General features: G+C 40.2%; 1 protein-coding gene across 2 annotated transcripts in view; it reads left to right on the forward strand.

Annotated features, from left to right (window-relative positions):
• The first annotated feature begins 6,121 nt into the window (after positions 1 to 6,121).
• The window catches only part of trpm4a (transient receptor potential cation channel, subfamily M, member 4a), a 166,742-nt gene continuing 157,793 nt past the window's right edge, over positions 6,122 to 15,070 (forward strand). Inside the window, exon 1 of one of the 2 annotated variants that reach the window (XM_050070235.1) lies at positions 6,122 to 6,211. In XM_050070235.1, the coding sequence (XP_049926192.1) occupies positions 6,143 to 6,211 (69 nt within the window). In that variant the 5' untranslated portion in view covers positions 6,122 to 6,142. The remainder of the gene's footprint in view (positions 6,212 to 15,070) is intronic. The other variant, XM_050070236.1, reaches the window with a different exon arrangement.

Genomic DNA, 15,070 nt, shown 5'->3' on the forward strand with positions numbered 1-15,070 from the left:
GAAGCAGCCAGAGCTAGTCAGTGGATTTGGATGAGGAGGGATAATGTCAGTTGGGGGCCAGCAGGGGGACCTACTAAGTAGGGTACATAACTCCTTGAGATCAGGTGGAGAGATCCACCAATCAGTCCTCTCAGGAGAAAATCCAGGAAGAGGAGGGTTATTTAAGTGTGGGAGTGGCCTACTTGAATCCCTTTTTAGACCATGCTGCGAGGTGAGTGTGTTTGCTGATCCTATGAGTTTATCTATCTCCTTTAACTTTAGCTTATATTGGAGTTATGATATGTAGCGTGTGAAATAGAGTATGGTGAATGTGCTAGGAAAGGTACTATCAGCACTGTTGCTACCTGGAGCTCGCATGTACGGAGCCTGGGTTTGTTGAAGGTGGCAGTGCTCTTTGGGCTGAGAAAGCCATGTGTAAGTAAGGTAAAGGAGGTTATTGGGTTGGTAGCAGTGAGACCTGGCATTAGGGGAGTGTCTCTGGGACGCCAGAGATCACTGTCTAGCCTCCTGGAGGTGTCGTGGGACCAACTAGACGAAACACTGATGAAAGGAGGTTCCCACCTGATGACCCCAAAGACATATTATCACTGCTCACTGGTCTGTATTGTTAAGCCCAAACAGCTTCCTATACAATTAGCGCGAAAGTCAGCCATATTTAAAAAAAAACTGAAGACTAACAAGACCTGCCAAGACACATTCAGAGAGTTGGGAAGCTCCTGGGACGTCTCAGATTACCTATTTGGAAAGCTCCAGGAGGTCACATATCAGATGTACCTGCCTTCCACAAACACAACTAAAGTTAACATGCTTCGCTACCAGCTATTTTGTGCAAGGCGTGGAGAAATAGACTCCAGTCAGTTTCCACCTTGTGAAGATTGTCTCTACATGCATGCCTTACGAGCAAACTATCAGGGTGTTATCTGGCGGAGGAGTCTGGAGTGCAATCCAAGTGTACCAAATCCAAAGGATCATGGATGGAAGCTCCATGATGGGGATCTGGCCATTGAGTGGATGCGAGGTACACCTGCACCAGAGGCTGTATTGGACCAACTATCTCCTGCTCCTGCTCACGAGCATGTAAACTTCCAGAATGGCCATGCCTGCAAAGTGGTCTGCATTGCACAGATATGTGTGAACTACAAACCTGCAGCAACCAGGCAAATGAGCTGGAATGTTTTCTGGAGCTGAATGATAGTGATGTGGACGATGAATGATGTGACAGAGTAAATGCTACACTCTATAACGGCTCTAGATGTCATTATCTCTGTGCTCTGCCTTATGCCATCTCTCCCTCTGTTTTAAGGACTCACCAGCCACAGCTCCTGTCTCTTCTCCACCTGATTCGAAGTCTGCCATTGCTGTCTCTCCATGCTCTCCGCTGACATTCAATTTCGGTATAGTAGCTCTATAGTAGTGTTAGTCAGGATGAGGGCAGCAGGTGGCTCCCCCTATTTTAGGACGGCCTACAATGGAGAAATAAGGCACCTCCTTCCCTCTGCTAGCCTGGGAGTCCGCCTTAGGCAAGCGGTAGCACTCCCTTTGCCTCCTAGTTATGGGCCAAATAGCAACTGGGCAGTGCTAGTAGGCCTACTGTAGGCTACTGTAACACTGAGTGTTAGCACAGTAACTGCGTAATCAATTTCCCCTCCTTGTGATTGTCTTCATTAACAAAATTAGTGCATATTTAAATAAAATATCTCACAAAATCTGTGATACAAAAAATACTTAATATGAGTGATCAACTGGGCAAGTTACATGGGGATATCTATTAGTTAATTTTTCACCCTATTTGTAGTGTTGTACTGTCCCTTTTGGAGAAGCCTCAATTTTGACTATTTTCAATTTTGGGGAGGACCCAAAGATCATCAAATTTATTAAGCTACTAGATAGGCAGGTCTATCATACCAAAATGTAAACTAGAGACATAGAGGAAGTCAAAAATACCAAAATTGTTTGGTCCCTTTAAGTGATACCAATTTGTGAAAATTAGCCCCTTGGCCCCTGGACTAAATCTTCTTCTCATGGGGCGGCTGGATTTTTCCCTTCCACAAGTCATATACAGAGACAGAGAACTCTTGTCCAACCGTAGATTTTTTCATTTATTGTTTATTTGGAGAGGACAGTGCATATTAATGAACAATCGGTAGAAATACATGACGTCATGTAAATATGCCGGATTTAGCTAGAAGCTAATTTCCATCCGTAGTCCTCACATTAAAAGACAGACAGACATACCATAAATAACAGTTAAATCAACAACATATAAAGTGCACAACAATATTAGCAGCAGTTATACAACAGATTCAACAAGGGGCTACAGTAGAGAACTGTATGAGATGGCTGATCAATGTTTCATCAATGGGTGCAGATTTGATGAGTCAATAGCCATCCTTTAAGCTGTTTTTTGAAAGTAGTGAGAGTGGGACTGTCTCTGATTGAGGTTGGGAGACCGTTCCAACCTGCACTGCCCTTTACAGTAAGGGAATTTTGGCCTATAAAGGGTCGTCTGAACTGCACCTCGCAGTCCCCTCTGGAGGCAGATCTGGTACTGAGCATGTTGTCTCTCCATTTAAAAAAATCCTCCGCGGGGGAGAAGCCAGCCCGTTGAGGGTTTTATAGATGAGGCAGCTGTATTTAAAAGTTTTAAAATGATCAAAACTCGAAAAATTGTACCTTGCAAGAATTGGACAGTGATGTGAGGAATATGGGTTTTTGGTGAATACCTTGATGGCTTTTTTGTAGAGTTGTTCCATAGGTTTCAGTGTGGCAGCAAACGACCATATCACAAAACAGTACTCAATATGAGACAGAATCATGCAGTAGCGATAAGATTTAGCAGCATCAGACGAGATGAGGGGCCTAATTTGTTAAAAATTCTGCAGGCTGAATCTTATGGTGTTGGACACTTTTTTGATGTGTTTCTTAAATGTGAGATTCGTGTCTAATGTGATACCAAGGTACTTGAACTGGGTTACCAATTCAAGTTCCTCTTCTCCTATGAATACGTTGGATCTGTTCTGCTCTACTAGTTGCTTTGTGAATGATATACATACCATTTTTTTGTGTTGAGCATAAGGCAGTTGTTATTAAGCCAGTCTTGTACCTTAGTTAAAGCATTTGTGAGTTTGTTGGAGGTAATGACAGAGTTTGGACCGTGTGTGAAAATGACTGCGTTGTCCGCATATATCTGGACATTAAGGTCTGGGCACACATCTGGGAGGTCGTTTATGTACAGTGAAAATAACGAAGGTGCAAGGATTGAACCCTGAGAGACACCAACTGTTGTAGTGCGAAAAGGCGATTTGACCCTGTCGACAGTTACACATTGAGGTCTGCTTGACAGATATGATTTGTACCATTGCATGGTGTTATCAGAGAAGTTAAAAAATGTGAGCTTGTTCAAGAGTACCTGGTGGTCGACGGTGTCAAATGCCTTCTTAAGGTCAAGAAATACAGCACCAACACATGAGGATTTATCCAACAGACACTTAATTTTTTCAGTTAACATACAATTGGCTGACTCAGTGGAATGGTGTGCCCTGAAGCCAAACTGCATAGGATGTAATGGAGTGAGACCTTCGTCCAGATGTTTGATCAGTTGATTCGCCACCCATTTCTCAGCTACCTTGGAAACAATTGGCAATATATTGATTGGTCTGTAGTTCTTGCAGGATCTTTCACCATCTTCATTCATTCATCTTCTAACCGCTTCATCCTCTTGAGGGTCGCGGGGGGGCTGGAGCCTATCCCAGCTGACATCGGGCGAGAGGGATCTTTCACCATAACATTATCAATTTTTAGTTCAAGAGTGTTTGTTTCGTGTTTGATATCCTTACCTAATAGTTTATTCAAAGTTTGCCACACCTTCTTCCCGTTGCCCTTTGCACCCTTGATTATGGAAATAAAAAAATTTGCTTTGGCCTTTCTCAAGGGATGTACTACTTTGTTACGCATGTGAGTAAATTTTAGCTTATCGGTAGGCAGGCCAGATTTCGGGCAATGCTTAATAGCGCCACAGTCAAGTTCTGGCTGACCACGTCTGGACTCAGTACATCAAATACTACCTCCCTACCCTGCAGCTAAGGCAGAAATTTCTCACCCCAACCCCAACCTTGCCATATCCACCGTGGTCATGGTAATCGACCCACAGCTGCCACGAGCCCTCTGGCCCATAGGAAGGGTCCAATGTCTCCTACCAAGTCAAGACGGTAAAGTTTGTGTAGTAGAGGTCAACATTATAAGCGCCCAGTATGTAGATCGGTTGCCTTACCTGCTATCCCGGAAGAGGACACTACACCCCCTAATGCTCCTCACTGAAATCAAATATGAACATCATATGTGAGGGGCGGCTGTAGTGAAGAGCAGGAGGGAGGAGGAACTTTGATGAGCAGGAAGAAGGAACTGTGTGAGCAGGAAGTAGGAGGAGCAAGGTTGGGCAGAGCCTATATATTGGCATCAGGTGTGAGTCTTTTCTCCTGCCAGCAGCAGCAGCAGGAGCAGCAGCAGCCTTCCCACAGAGCAGCTAACCCTTTGGCAGCCATTGTGAAACTGCGTAATATGCGAGTTTTGTACATTTATGTTCGTGGTATTTATGTTGCTAAGATGCTAAGCCAAAATGACAATTATGTTAACTCCTTTAGTTCCAGTCATAGATTTATCATTTGCTTATCATTTGATGATTGTATTTTATTTTATAATAACACAAGTTGTGTGTTTCTGTCTAGATATAAACCAGCTGCACAATTGCTACCATTCCCCCCCTGCAATACCACCTATTGTAATAAATGAGCTGAAACCTGGATCCCAACGTGTTTCATTGTGCCTGACCGCACACCCAGAGTGTTCACCCCATGCCTACAGCCCAGCATCCACATACCCTGACTTAAATATTCTACATTTAGTTTCAAGCCCTGAGAGCATATTAATAATTTATTATCCTTTATACGACACTGTTCCCACTTTAGATCCAGCAGTAGCTCCAAAGATGCATTATTAACTAGGCCTGTTAATAACACCTTATTAATTTAATATGATAGGGTCTTATAGTGGTTTTTAAGGGGTTTTTTTTGGGGAGTTTTTCCTTATCCGCTGCGAGGGTCATAAGGACAGAGGGATGTCGTATGCTGTAAAGCCCTGTGAGGCAAATTGTGATTTGTGATATTGGGCTTTATAAATAAAATTGATTGATTGATTGATTGAAATTGATTGATAGTGTCTTATAAACCAGTAATAAATGTGGTTATTATTCTATAATTAACCCTTATGAATCATAGTTAATGTAAATAGATATCTTATTAATATTTACGATAAACTGTTATCAAGTTTCTATTAAATGCTTATAATGCTCTATATGCATAATTGAAACATGCTATAATTAACACTTATAGTCTTATTTATGGTAATAAACATCTTATTCTGTCTTATAAGTGCTCATTAACTGTTAATTGGTGCTTATTAAGCATTAATATGTGTAATCATCAGCTGGGTGACAAGATCACACAAGGGACTCTTTTTGTCAATTTTTAACTTATTTATTTATTTATTTTTAACTTGTAACTCTGTGGTTTGAATGTTATGTGTTGTTTGTAATTAAGCTGCCGTGACATTTTTAATTTCCTGTAAAGTTTTATTAAAGTTCTATCTATCTTAATTAACGCTTATTACAGTATCTTAATATAAAGTGTTACTTGTAAGTTACTTGAGTATTTCAATTTTCTGCTGTTTTATACGTCTATTCAACCACATTTTAAAAGGAAATATTTTAGCCTACATTTGCTACATTCTGACAACTGTAGTTAGTTACTTTTCATAGGAAGATTTGACTTGTAAAACCTGATCACTTTCAAATATATTATGCACTCTTATAAATGTAACTACATTACAGTAGGCTATATTATGTAAAATGCAGGACCATTTCTTGTAATGTGTATTTTTATCATGTGGTTTTAACACTTTTACCGGAGTCAAAGGTCTCAGTGCTTCTTCCACCTCTGTTGGTAAGCAGAACAGTAAATGTGTACAGTGGGAGAGGCTGCGATAGTTGTTTGTTAGGCGGGGCGGTGTGACTGGGGTTGTGGGCGGAGCTGCAGGACGCACAGCTGATTGGGATCTCTGAGTTCAGACTACGCGGCTGAGGAGCAGGATGAAGGAGCAAGAGAAAGAGAGGGACGGAGGAGGTGGAAAAGCTGGGAGTAAGAAAGAGAAGGATCAGGTATGTGCGTTCGCAATAATGAGTCTGTAACTACAAATCTGTGGGCGAGCGGTGCTGGCGGCGCAACATTAATCCGTTGATCGGTGGCGGATGTGTGTTGTGTTTCTGAACTCATGTTGTCAGCTAGGAGCAGACAGAGTCAAGTGAGAGAAGATGGAACTTGTATTTGATTGTAAACGGGGGATCTGATGCTGCTGTGCCAGATGAGACTTGTACTCTGACTGTGAAATGCCTCAGGCTGCCAGTGCTGAGGGTTTCACACTGAAGCCACCAAAGTTTCTTAAAGTAGCTGTCTCTGACTGAACATAAACCAACCAACCAACCAAACAAACGAACAAATAAACAAACAAACAAGCAAAACTCGAATATATTTCCCCATAGATAGACTTGAGTGAAAAGTAAAGTCAGTAAAGGCAGAATCAGTAGCTTTTGGACCAAAACACAACATTTAAACCTGTCACAAAGTCATTGCCAAAAGCTGTTTCATTTCTAAGTTCTTAATGTTAAATGTGTTGATTAAGGTTTGGTTCTGTCTGCTGACATAAGCAAAACAAGCCTGTATTTTACTTTGACCTTAAGCTTAGGGACAACAAGTGAAATGTTCATGTCCCATCTTGACAGTGCCCTGCAGCATTTCTTATTGTGGAAACAGAAGCTTGAAAAGCAGCCTTGGCAGGAATACACATATAGAAACTCCTCAGCTCACAGCGTGTGGTTGTTCATGAGCTTAGGCAACATGTTGTGTTGCAAATGGACCATCATGAGCTGTGGTGGTGGAGAGCTTGTAATTTGTGTGCCACAGAATGAGCAACATGTAATAATATATTTGCATACCCAATAGGCCTTGATCTACAGACAGTTTAAACCCTATTTCAATGGACTAAAACACACAAAAGAAAGGGACATTGAAATAGGTTGCCTTTGGCAAGAAATACATTATTAGAAACATTAATAGTGATAAACCAAAAAACTTAAACTGGAAACTGAACAAAACTAGGACCATACACAGTACCCGGTAATATGCTGTTGGTCCACAAGGCCTATGTTGGTCCATAAGTCTACTACTTACTTCAATGGAATTGCATAGATGAGTATTTAGAATAACTATACAATAAAGCTACTGTACATACATACACAGGTATGTGGAGGCAGTGTGGAGAAGGTTCATTTTGAAATGTAATAAGTTTTAGATTACTACTTACCCTGATAAAAATGTAATAAGTATTGTAGCTTTTTTAATTACTTCAAAGTAAAGTAACTGTACATTACATTTTGATTACTTTTCTAATAAATGTTTCAAACTGGGCAATAAATCTAAAAAAATGTCCAGAAACAGGCTCTGCTAAAGACAGTAATTCCTGCACAATGAAAAAGATGCAAAGCAACCAAATTAAATTTTGATTCTACATAGAAATCTTTCACTGAAAAGAATACATTTGGATGTAACCCTTTGTGATCACCAACATTTTGATTAGTAACTGTAATCTAATTCCATATGTTTTCTCAGTATCTGTAACTGGTTACAATTACATTAAGGTCACATGTTAAAATCATTATCTCAATATATAGATGTTACATTATATGACATTTATGGTATATGTATACATGTGAGGTGTACAGTATGCGAAATGTCATAAAATAATTAGATATATGTTTAAAGCATGGATCATGAAAATAAGCACATTCACCAGTTACAGTTCTGGACAAACAGATAAAAAGCAAATAAACTATACAGGCTTCTGTGAGTGTCAAGTAAGCAGGACGTCCTGCGTTGTAGGCAAAGGCGGGGTCGGTTGGGACAGGGCGACAGTTGGGGCATTGCCTTTTTGGTGATTTAGAGAGCAGCTATGCCTATGCCATTTAACATACTCAGCCACACCCTCTTCATATTCAGACTCAGACCTTCTGAATGTTCCTCACATATTCACAATTTTGAAACGTGTAAGTATATGTTTGGCTTTTTGTTATTGTTCTCCTACCATACTGTTTTAGTTATGCCACATACAAACACATAATGTTGATTTCCTAGATCAGTTGATGCCTGCTATATTTGGGGGGCTGGTCTAAATCCACTATCCATTGCCCTAAAGATAGGCCTGGTTGAATCCCAGAGCCATGTTGATAATAAATTGGAACATTTGCACACAAATGTAGGCTATCATTTCTGATCAATATTGAATTTATAATAGATACAAATTATATTAAAGGGAACATGTAAACAAGGAAAAATGTCCAATGAAAGAGTAGAAACAAACTCTACAATGAGTTCAATCATTTTTGCTGTAAAGTCAGATTTACATTTTATTTATTTATTTATTTATACCTATTGATTGATTGCTTGATTAAACTGTGCCCAATTTAATTAAATTATTAGAGTGATTGAAAAGTGATTAATACATTTAAATTCTCATAAAATTTTTTTAGCTTTTCATTGGCGTAACTGGGAGAGAAGCATTTATAATGTGCATTCACAAATCAGAGGGCCCGGGATGCGACAGGGAGGAAGCCGAATAGTTGACCTAATCTGGAGGACGAGAGGTTATGTTTTCAGCAGCGTGTGTACGTACGTACATCTGTACCTACATCCGTACATCCGTTAGCAGGATAATGTGAAAACTACTGGACTGATTTTGAGATTTGACTGCTCACCTTTCCCCCAGGGGATGGGTCAAATGCAGAGAATGAATTTCACACACTCAGGTGTCTGACAATAATTTGGGACTTAAACTTTAACCTTTAGAGGTGAGCATGGGTGGCAGTCATTGCTCTCTGAGCACCCCTTCCAGTTGTAAATATTACTATCTGGAAAGGCTACCAAATGAATTTGCAAAATTTAATAGGCCTACAGTTTATTTCTGTATAAAAAACAATATACATGACCAAAAAAAACCCCATTATTTAAACACTGTAATTTTGTAAGATCATGTAAGATCAAACACCAATTTAATGATACAATTTGTCAAAAAACACAATTTTTGTGGGGGACTGTCTCAAATGACCACCTGTAGGTCCTGGGGACTCACCATGTTGAAAATCTGTTAACATCACTGCCTGCTCTAATGCAGTGCAGGTACATAATAGACTGTCAGTGGTGCAGATCACTATTGAAAAGCACACTGGAAAAGGTGAGGAAAAACACAGCCCCATTAAATAAATCCTACCACCCACCATCAGCTGAGCTGACAGAGAAGAAGGATATGCAGTGTGTGGATATGAAAGGTGGAGACCAATAAGAAGACAGAGAGACAACTCTCATAGCTGCCAATAGGCAGACGGGTTGAACCAGTCTTCACTGCAAACACATAGGCCTCTAGTTTCGCAGACCGGGCGAGGCCGCGGTGCAGCTGCTCCTCTTTCCCTCCTCCGTCCCTCCTACCTGCGCAAGTCGGAAAGAGGGAGGAGAGAAGGCGTGGAGTGGGTTTTACACAGCCGATTCACATCACACCAATCAAATGAGCCCCTCTCCTCGCCCTTAAATGCGCCGCACGAAGGCGTAATGAGAGTTTACTCAATATGCCATGGCAGCAGCAGCGTCAGACAGCCAAACTTCTCCCAGGACGCGTGGAGGTGTCGCTAACCGGGGCGGGGGGGGGGGGGAATCAATAAATAAAATTAATTGAACATTGCAATAATTTGTTTTGGGTGATTTGTTGTAGCCTATATTCAGTGTGATTGAGTAAATTTACACCATAAATGTGTGAATGGATGTACAGGGAAATACTCACATTTAAGGACAGGGCTGTGCAGCCAGGTGGTCTCTCTTCTCCCATGCACCCTGATGCTCTTCCTGCTGATTTGGCACATGCAGTTTGGCCTCTCTCTGTCGTAAGTCCTGTAATGTCTCCTCCGTGAGGTCAAAGTGGCATCCACGGCGTGTAGCTATGTTGTGTATAACGCAACATGCCACAAAGAATGTATGTTAATGAACCACCTGAACGGTCTCACACATCTGAAACGCATTTTGATCTGGCCAAAAGTGCGTTCGATGACTGACCGAGCACTACTGAAAACACGGTTAAAACCATGCTGCCTTCTTGTTGTGGGTGTAATGTATGGCGTTATCAGCCACGTTTTCAGTGGATAGCCGTTGTCACCTAGCAGCCACCCATCCAGAGGGGGGTCCCCCTGAAAGACTGTAGGGATGACAGAATTCACCAGGATGAATGAGTCATGAGCGGACCCAGGAAAACCCAGCTAGAAATTTTTTGTTCTAAGAACATTATTGGAATGTTACCAGGCAATGTTCTGGTAATGTTTTTAGCGGGAAGTTTTTATTTAGTTCCTAGAACGTTCCTTTTAATGGTAGGAGAATGTTCTATATACATGTTATAAAAACATACTGCCATGACCTTCTTAAAACATTAAGTAGTAACATTTTTTTAACATGATGATCTATCATTTTAAGAATGTTTGCAAAAAACATTTCAAAAATGTTTGTTTATAACATAGTTATAATGTTATCCAGCTAGAATTTTTGCTTACTCAAAATACGTTCTTGGAATATTTAAGCATAATGTTCTGGTAATGTTTTTAGCGGGAAGTTTTTATTTGGTTCCCAGAACGTTCATTTTAATGGTAGGAGAATGTTCTGTATAAATGTTATAAAAGCATGCTGCCACAACCTTCTTAAAACATTAAGCAGAAACATTTTTTTAACATAGTACCCTAACATTTTAGGAGTGTTTGCAAAAAAACTGTTAAAAAATGTTTTTTGATAACGTAGTTATAATGTTATCCAGCAAGAATATTTGTTTGTTCAAAAAACGTTCCTTTTTAATGGTAGGAGAATGTTCTATATAAATGTTATAGAAATATACAGCCACAACGTTCCTAAAGCATTAGCAATAACATTTTTTTAACATGATGCTGTAACATTTTAGGAGTGTTTGCAAAAAAACTTGAAAAATAAAGATACAAAAACAATGCAAACATGTTTGATCATAAATTTCAATAAGCTAAATAGCTAAAACTGGTACATTTACTGAAATGTTATTAATGTGCACTGTCCCTATACAAATAAATGAAATAAACTAAAATAAGAATGTTTAAAGAAAACACTGTTTTGACATAACACTAACATTCTTTAAACATTTCTATTGCCACTTTAAGGGGGCAAACATTAAAAAACAACCAACCTGCTGTTGACTGAGAAACAACATTGCCTCACAAATGCTTTAATTTACCAGGGACAAGTAATAAAGGGAAAGAAATCCACAGTGAAAGTGAAAATAAACTGAGTGCAGCGAAGGATGCTCCACAGCCCCACGCAATAATAACATTACTCTCAGAGAATTGATGTGGAATTGTCCGCGATGACATTTTAGCAACGAAGTTCTAAAATTGTGAGATATTTTACATTCTTCTTTTTTGATAAAAAAAAAAAATCAAAATGCCATGCTGCATCATAGGAAACAGAAGTCTTCTTCTAACCGCTTCATCCTCTTGAGGGTCGCGGGGGGGCTGGAGGGAAACAGAAGTCATTCAAACTAAAAGTGATCTTTACACTTGAACATAAAAGTTTGAATTCTTTTGCCCTCATTTCTTTTTTTAAACATTCAACCAACCAACTAAAAATGGCCCTGTCACCAGTTGAGAAACACTGGTCTAAAACATTTGAGACAAATTGAACTTTAATTGACAAGAAAACCTATTACTGTTCAGAGCCTGGAGACTGTGGTGGTGTGCTCCTCAGGTGCTGCCTCATCTTCCTGACCAAGAGTTGTACTGTCCTGAGTCATGGAAGTTTCTCGATCCGTCTACATGACAAAATATGAATGAAAATCAGAATAATGTCTGACTCATGAGGACATTTTTCAAGCCTAGACCAGCACAAGTGACTTTCTAATATAAAAAGATACCACCTCTACAAAAACATGCAATATCTGCTCACAGTTTGTATCAATTTGTGCTTTTTGTATTAATGCTTAACACTAACCTTAGTTCCTTGATGGGGAGCATATCTGAGGGTATCTGCAATTGATGCTTCAATCGTTTTCTGAATGACCTTTGGGTGGTTCCTTCGGCAGGCCTCTGAAGATAAAGAAAGACAGAAGAAGTAGAAAAGGGAAAATCTGCTGCTGAAAATTTGTGGGGGCGAGCTTATTTAAAAAAGCTGATAGTTGACTTATTTTAAGATGTGCTATATGTCACTGAAGCATAGACTTTAAATTCTTGATGTCTTTGTAAGTCCACTTTGCATGTGGGGCATTGCTGCAAAGCTGTTTTCCTTATTCACTTATGACAATGGTATAGGGATGGTATGGTGCACACTTTAAAAAAGTATAAGAAGATAACTGATATATAATTTCCCTGCTGTCATAAGCTCGGTCTGTAATTCTGCTGGTCACATCTATCCAATAGCACAGCCACTGATCAACAATGTTGGCCTGTCTTGAAATCTGTTTCCAATGTTTTCGTGCACACTTGTCTTCAAATTAAATTTGATTATTATTAAATTGAAATCCATGGTAAAATTGGCAGGATAAGCTAAATACATGAGGTGCCACAGAGATACATTATGGTATGTTCAAGGCCAGCTCAGGAAAATGGCTATTCGGCAGAGGTAAATGAAACTGTAGCCTATATTCAAATACAACCAATGGCACCACCAGGGGGTGGCCAGGGGTGGCCACGGCCCCCCCTATAAATTTGCTGGCCACCCCACTCGCCAGTGGGGACCAGGCGTTAGTGCGACCTCCCATAGGTCCGACTACCCATAACTCCAACTACACGCTAATCCGACCATGCAGGTCTATGGCGAGTTTTATCGTTTTAGTCCCATAATGTCGACCGCCCATTAATCCAACCATTTTAATGCCATTATTCCGACTGTCGGATTTAATACCCAGTTGACTGACCGCCTGTTAGTCCGATCACAGCACTTCCAACACGAAGCAGTCTGTGCATTTCTCCCTCACTGCGCCGGCACGGACTGTGAGGACAGTTGCGTTTATCTCAGGAAATCACATCCATCTGCTATATGTGACCTACATGCCCTTATTTGGATAACACATCGTGGTATTCCCCACACATAAAGCCTATTGACAGCGTAATGCGCTCTGGCTGCAGATGTATATTAAGCATTAATCCGTTCTTGCAGCACGTCTACAGAAAGTATTTTGTTAGAGACAAACCATCCATCTGTCTGTCATCTCACCTGTACTAACGTTTTGCCTAACCTTGACCAGCGAATTCATCAGCTTGTAACAATTCGCCAACAACAGAAACTGAGGCTTATGTCACAACTCTACTTTTACAGGTCACGGGAGGCACAGGTTCACAGTGCCAAGCTGAAACCCCTGATATAACATGAAACCCCCAAAAACTTTACTCTTTTTGCTTTCAAAATGCAGCAATAAATTGTATAAAAATGAAAGGACTCGTATGGTTAGTTTAACTCAACAACTTTAGCGTAATTAAATTGAATAAAACTCAAATTAACACGCGTCCGGCTCGGATGATTCACTCAATTAACACAGCGTGTCACGCCGATACAGAAAACAAATAACCCCCACTGTGCATTTACTGCTTGTTTATTAATTCCAGTCACGTTTTATGTGTGTGAGATCCTGCTTGTGTGTGCGTGCACCTTGAATATCATATGTGAGGCTATTTCATAACTAAAATGGTGGTGAAAATATTTAAGTTTGCTAGACGGCATTTCTCTGAGCCATTTGTTAAAAGGAAATATTTTTTTTGCTGTGGAAAGAAGGCAACATAATGTGGACTTAAAGGTTAAACTATCTTTGCTTCCTTTAATTTAGTTTGGATAACAGTAGTAGCCTAATAGTAGCTGCAGCAGCAACAGCGTTAGTTGCCAACAGCTGTGTTTTGATTTCTTTATTACAGATATGCAACGTTATTTAGCCATGGTGATCGCCGCTTGCTGTCGGTTTGCAGGACTTCTGTTTTTCTGCTGATGTTGTGTTTTTTATCCATTTACACTGTCTTGGTTCGTCATGTGAGAGGTAGTGAGTTTTTGAGTATAGACATTTGTTTGTTTTTGCATCTTCAGCACCAAGGACAGCGCTTAAAGTGATTTTGTTATAACCGCTGCCTGTAACAGGCTCGGGGACATCTTCAGCACCAAGGGCAGCGCTCATACGGTAGTTAGTCCTTATCCGCTGCGAGGGTCATAAGGACAGAGGGATGTCGTATGCTGTAAAGCCCTGTGAGGCAAATTGTGATTTGTGATATTGGGCTTTATAAATAAAATTGATTGATTGATTGATTGATTGATTGATTGATTGATAGTTCTGCTTTTGTCATGTGGTGAATTCTACCGTTGGCCTCCTTATGGAAAAAATAATACAATAATAAAATTTGCATTTGTTATAACTTCTTAAAGGAGCAATAAGCGAAATTCATCATTTCTAGATTGAAGGAATTAAGAAATTGCTATGTGAAGAACTAGAGGTGTAATTTCATCTGGAGTATAGCATGACCTCACACACCCTCTCTCTGTGTTGAACTCTAGCCCCTTGTTTATAAGCCGGTCTGGCTGCGCGTTCATGTACGTTCATGTGTTTAGCTATTTCCCTGCCTACTTCAATGATGATGGTACCTGTAATAAATGTAATATATTTGCTGAGATGGAGGCGAGGCTCAGTGACTAGAAGAGCTGGTAGAAGCGCTCCATAGCTGTAAGTTACTCCAGTAGCCATAGTAGCTCTAGTGCAGTGTTGCCAACTTAGCGACTTTGTCGCTATATTTAGCGACTTTTCAGACCCCTCTAGCGACTCTTTTTCAAAAAAGCGACTAGTGACAAATCTAGCGACTTTTTCTGATGTTATTGAAGACTTCTGGAGACTCTGTTGTGAGAGCATGTATCATTCTTATTCTTCTCAACGAGCAGCGGAT

Source organism: Epinephelus moara, chromosome 18 (assembly GCF_006386435.1).
Source record: "Epinephelus moara isolate mb chromosome 18, YSFRI_EMoa_1.0, whole genome shotgun sequence".
In the NCBI taxonomy this organism is placed as follows: Eukaryota; Metazoa; Chordata; class Actinopteri; order Perciformes; family Serranidae; genus Epinephelus; species Epinephelus moara.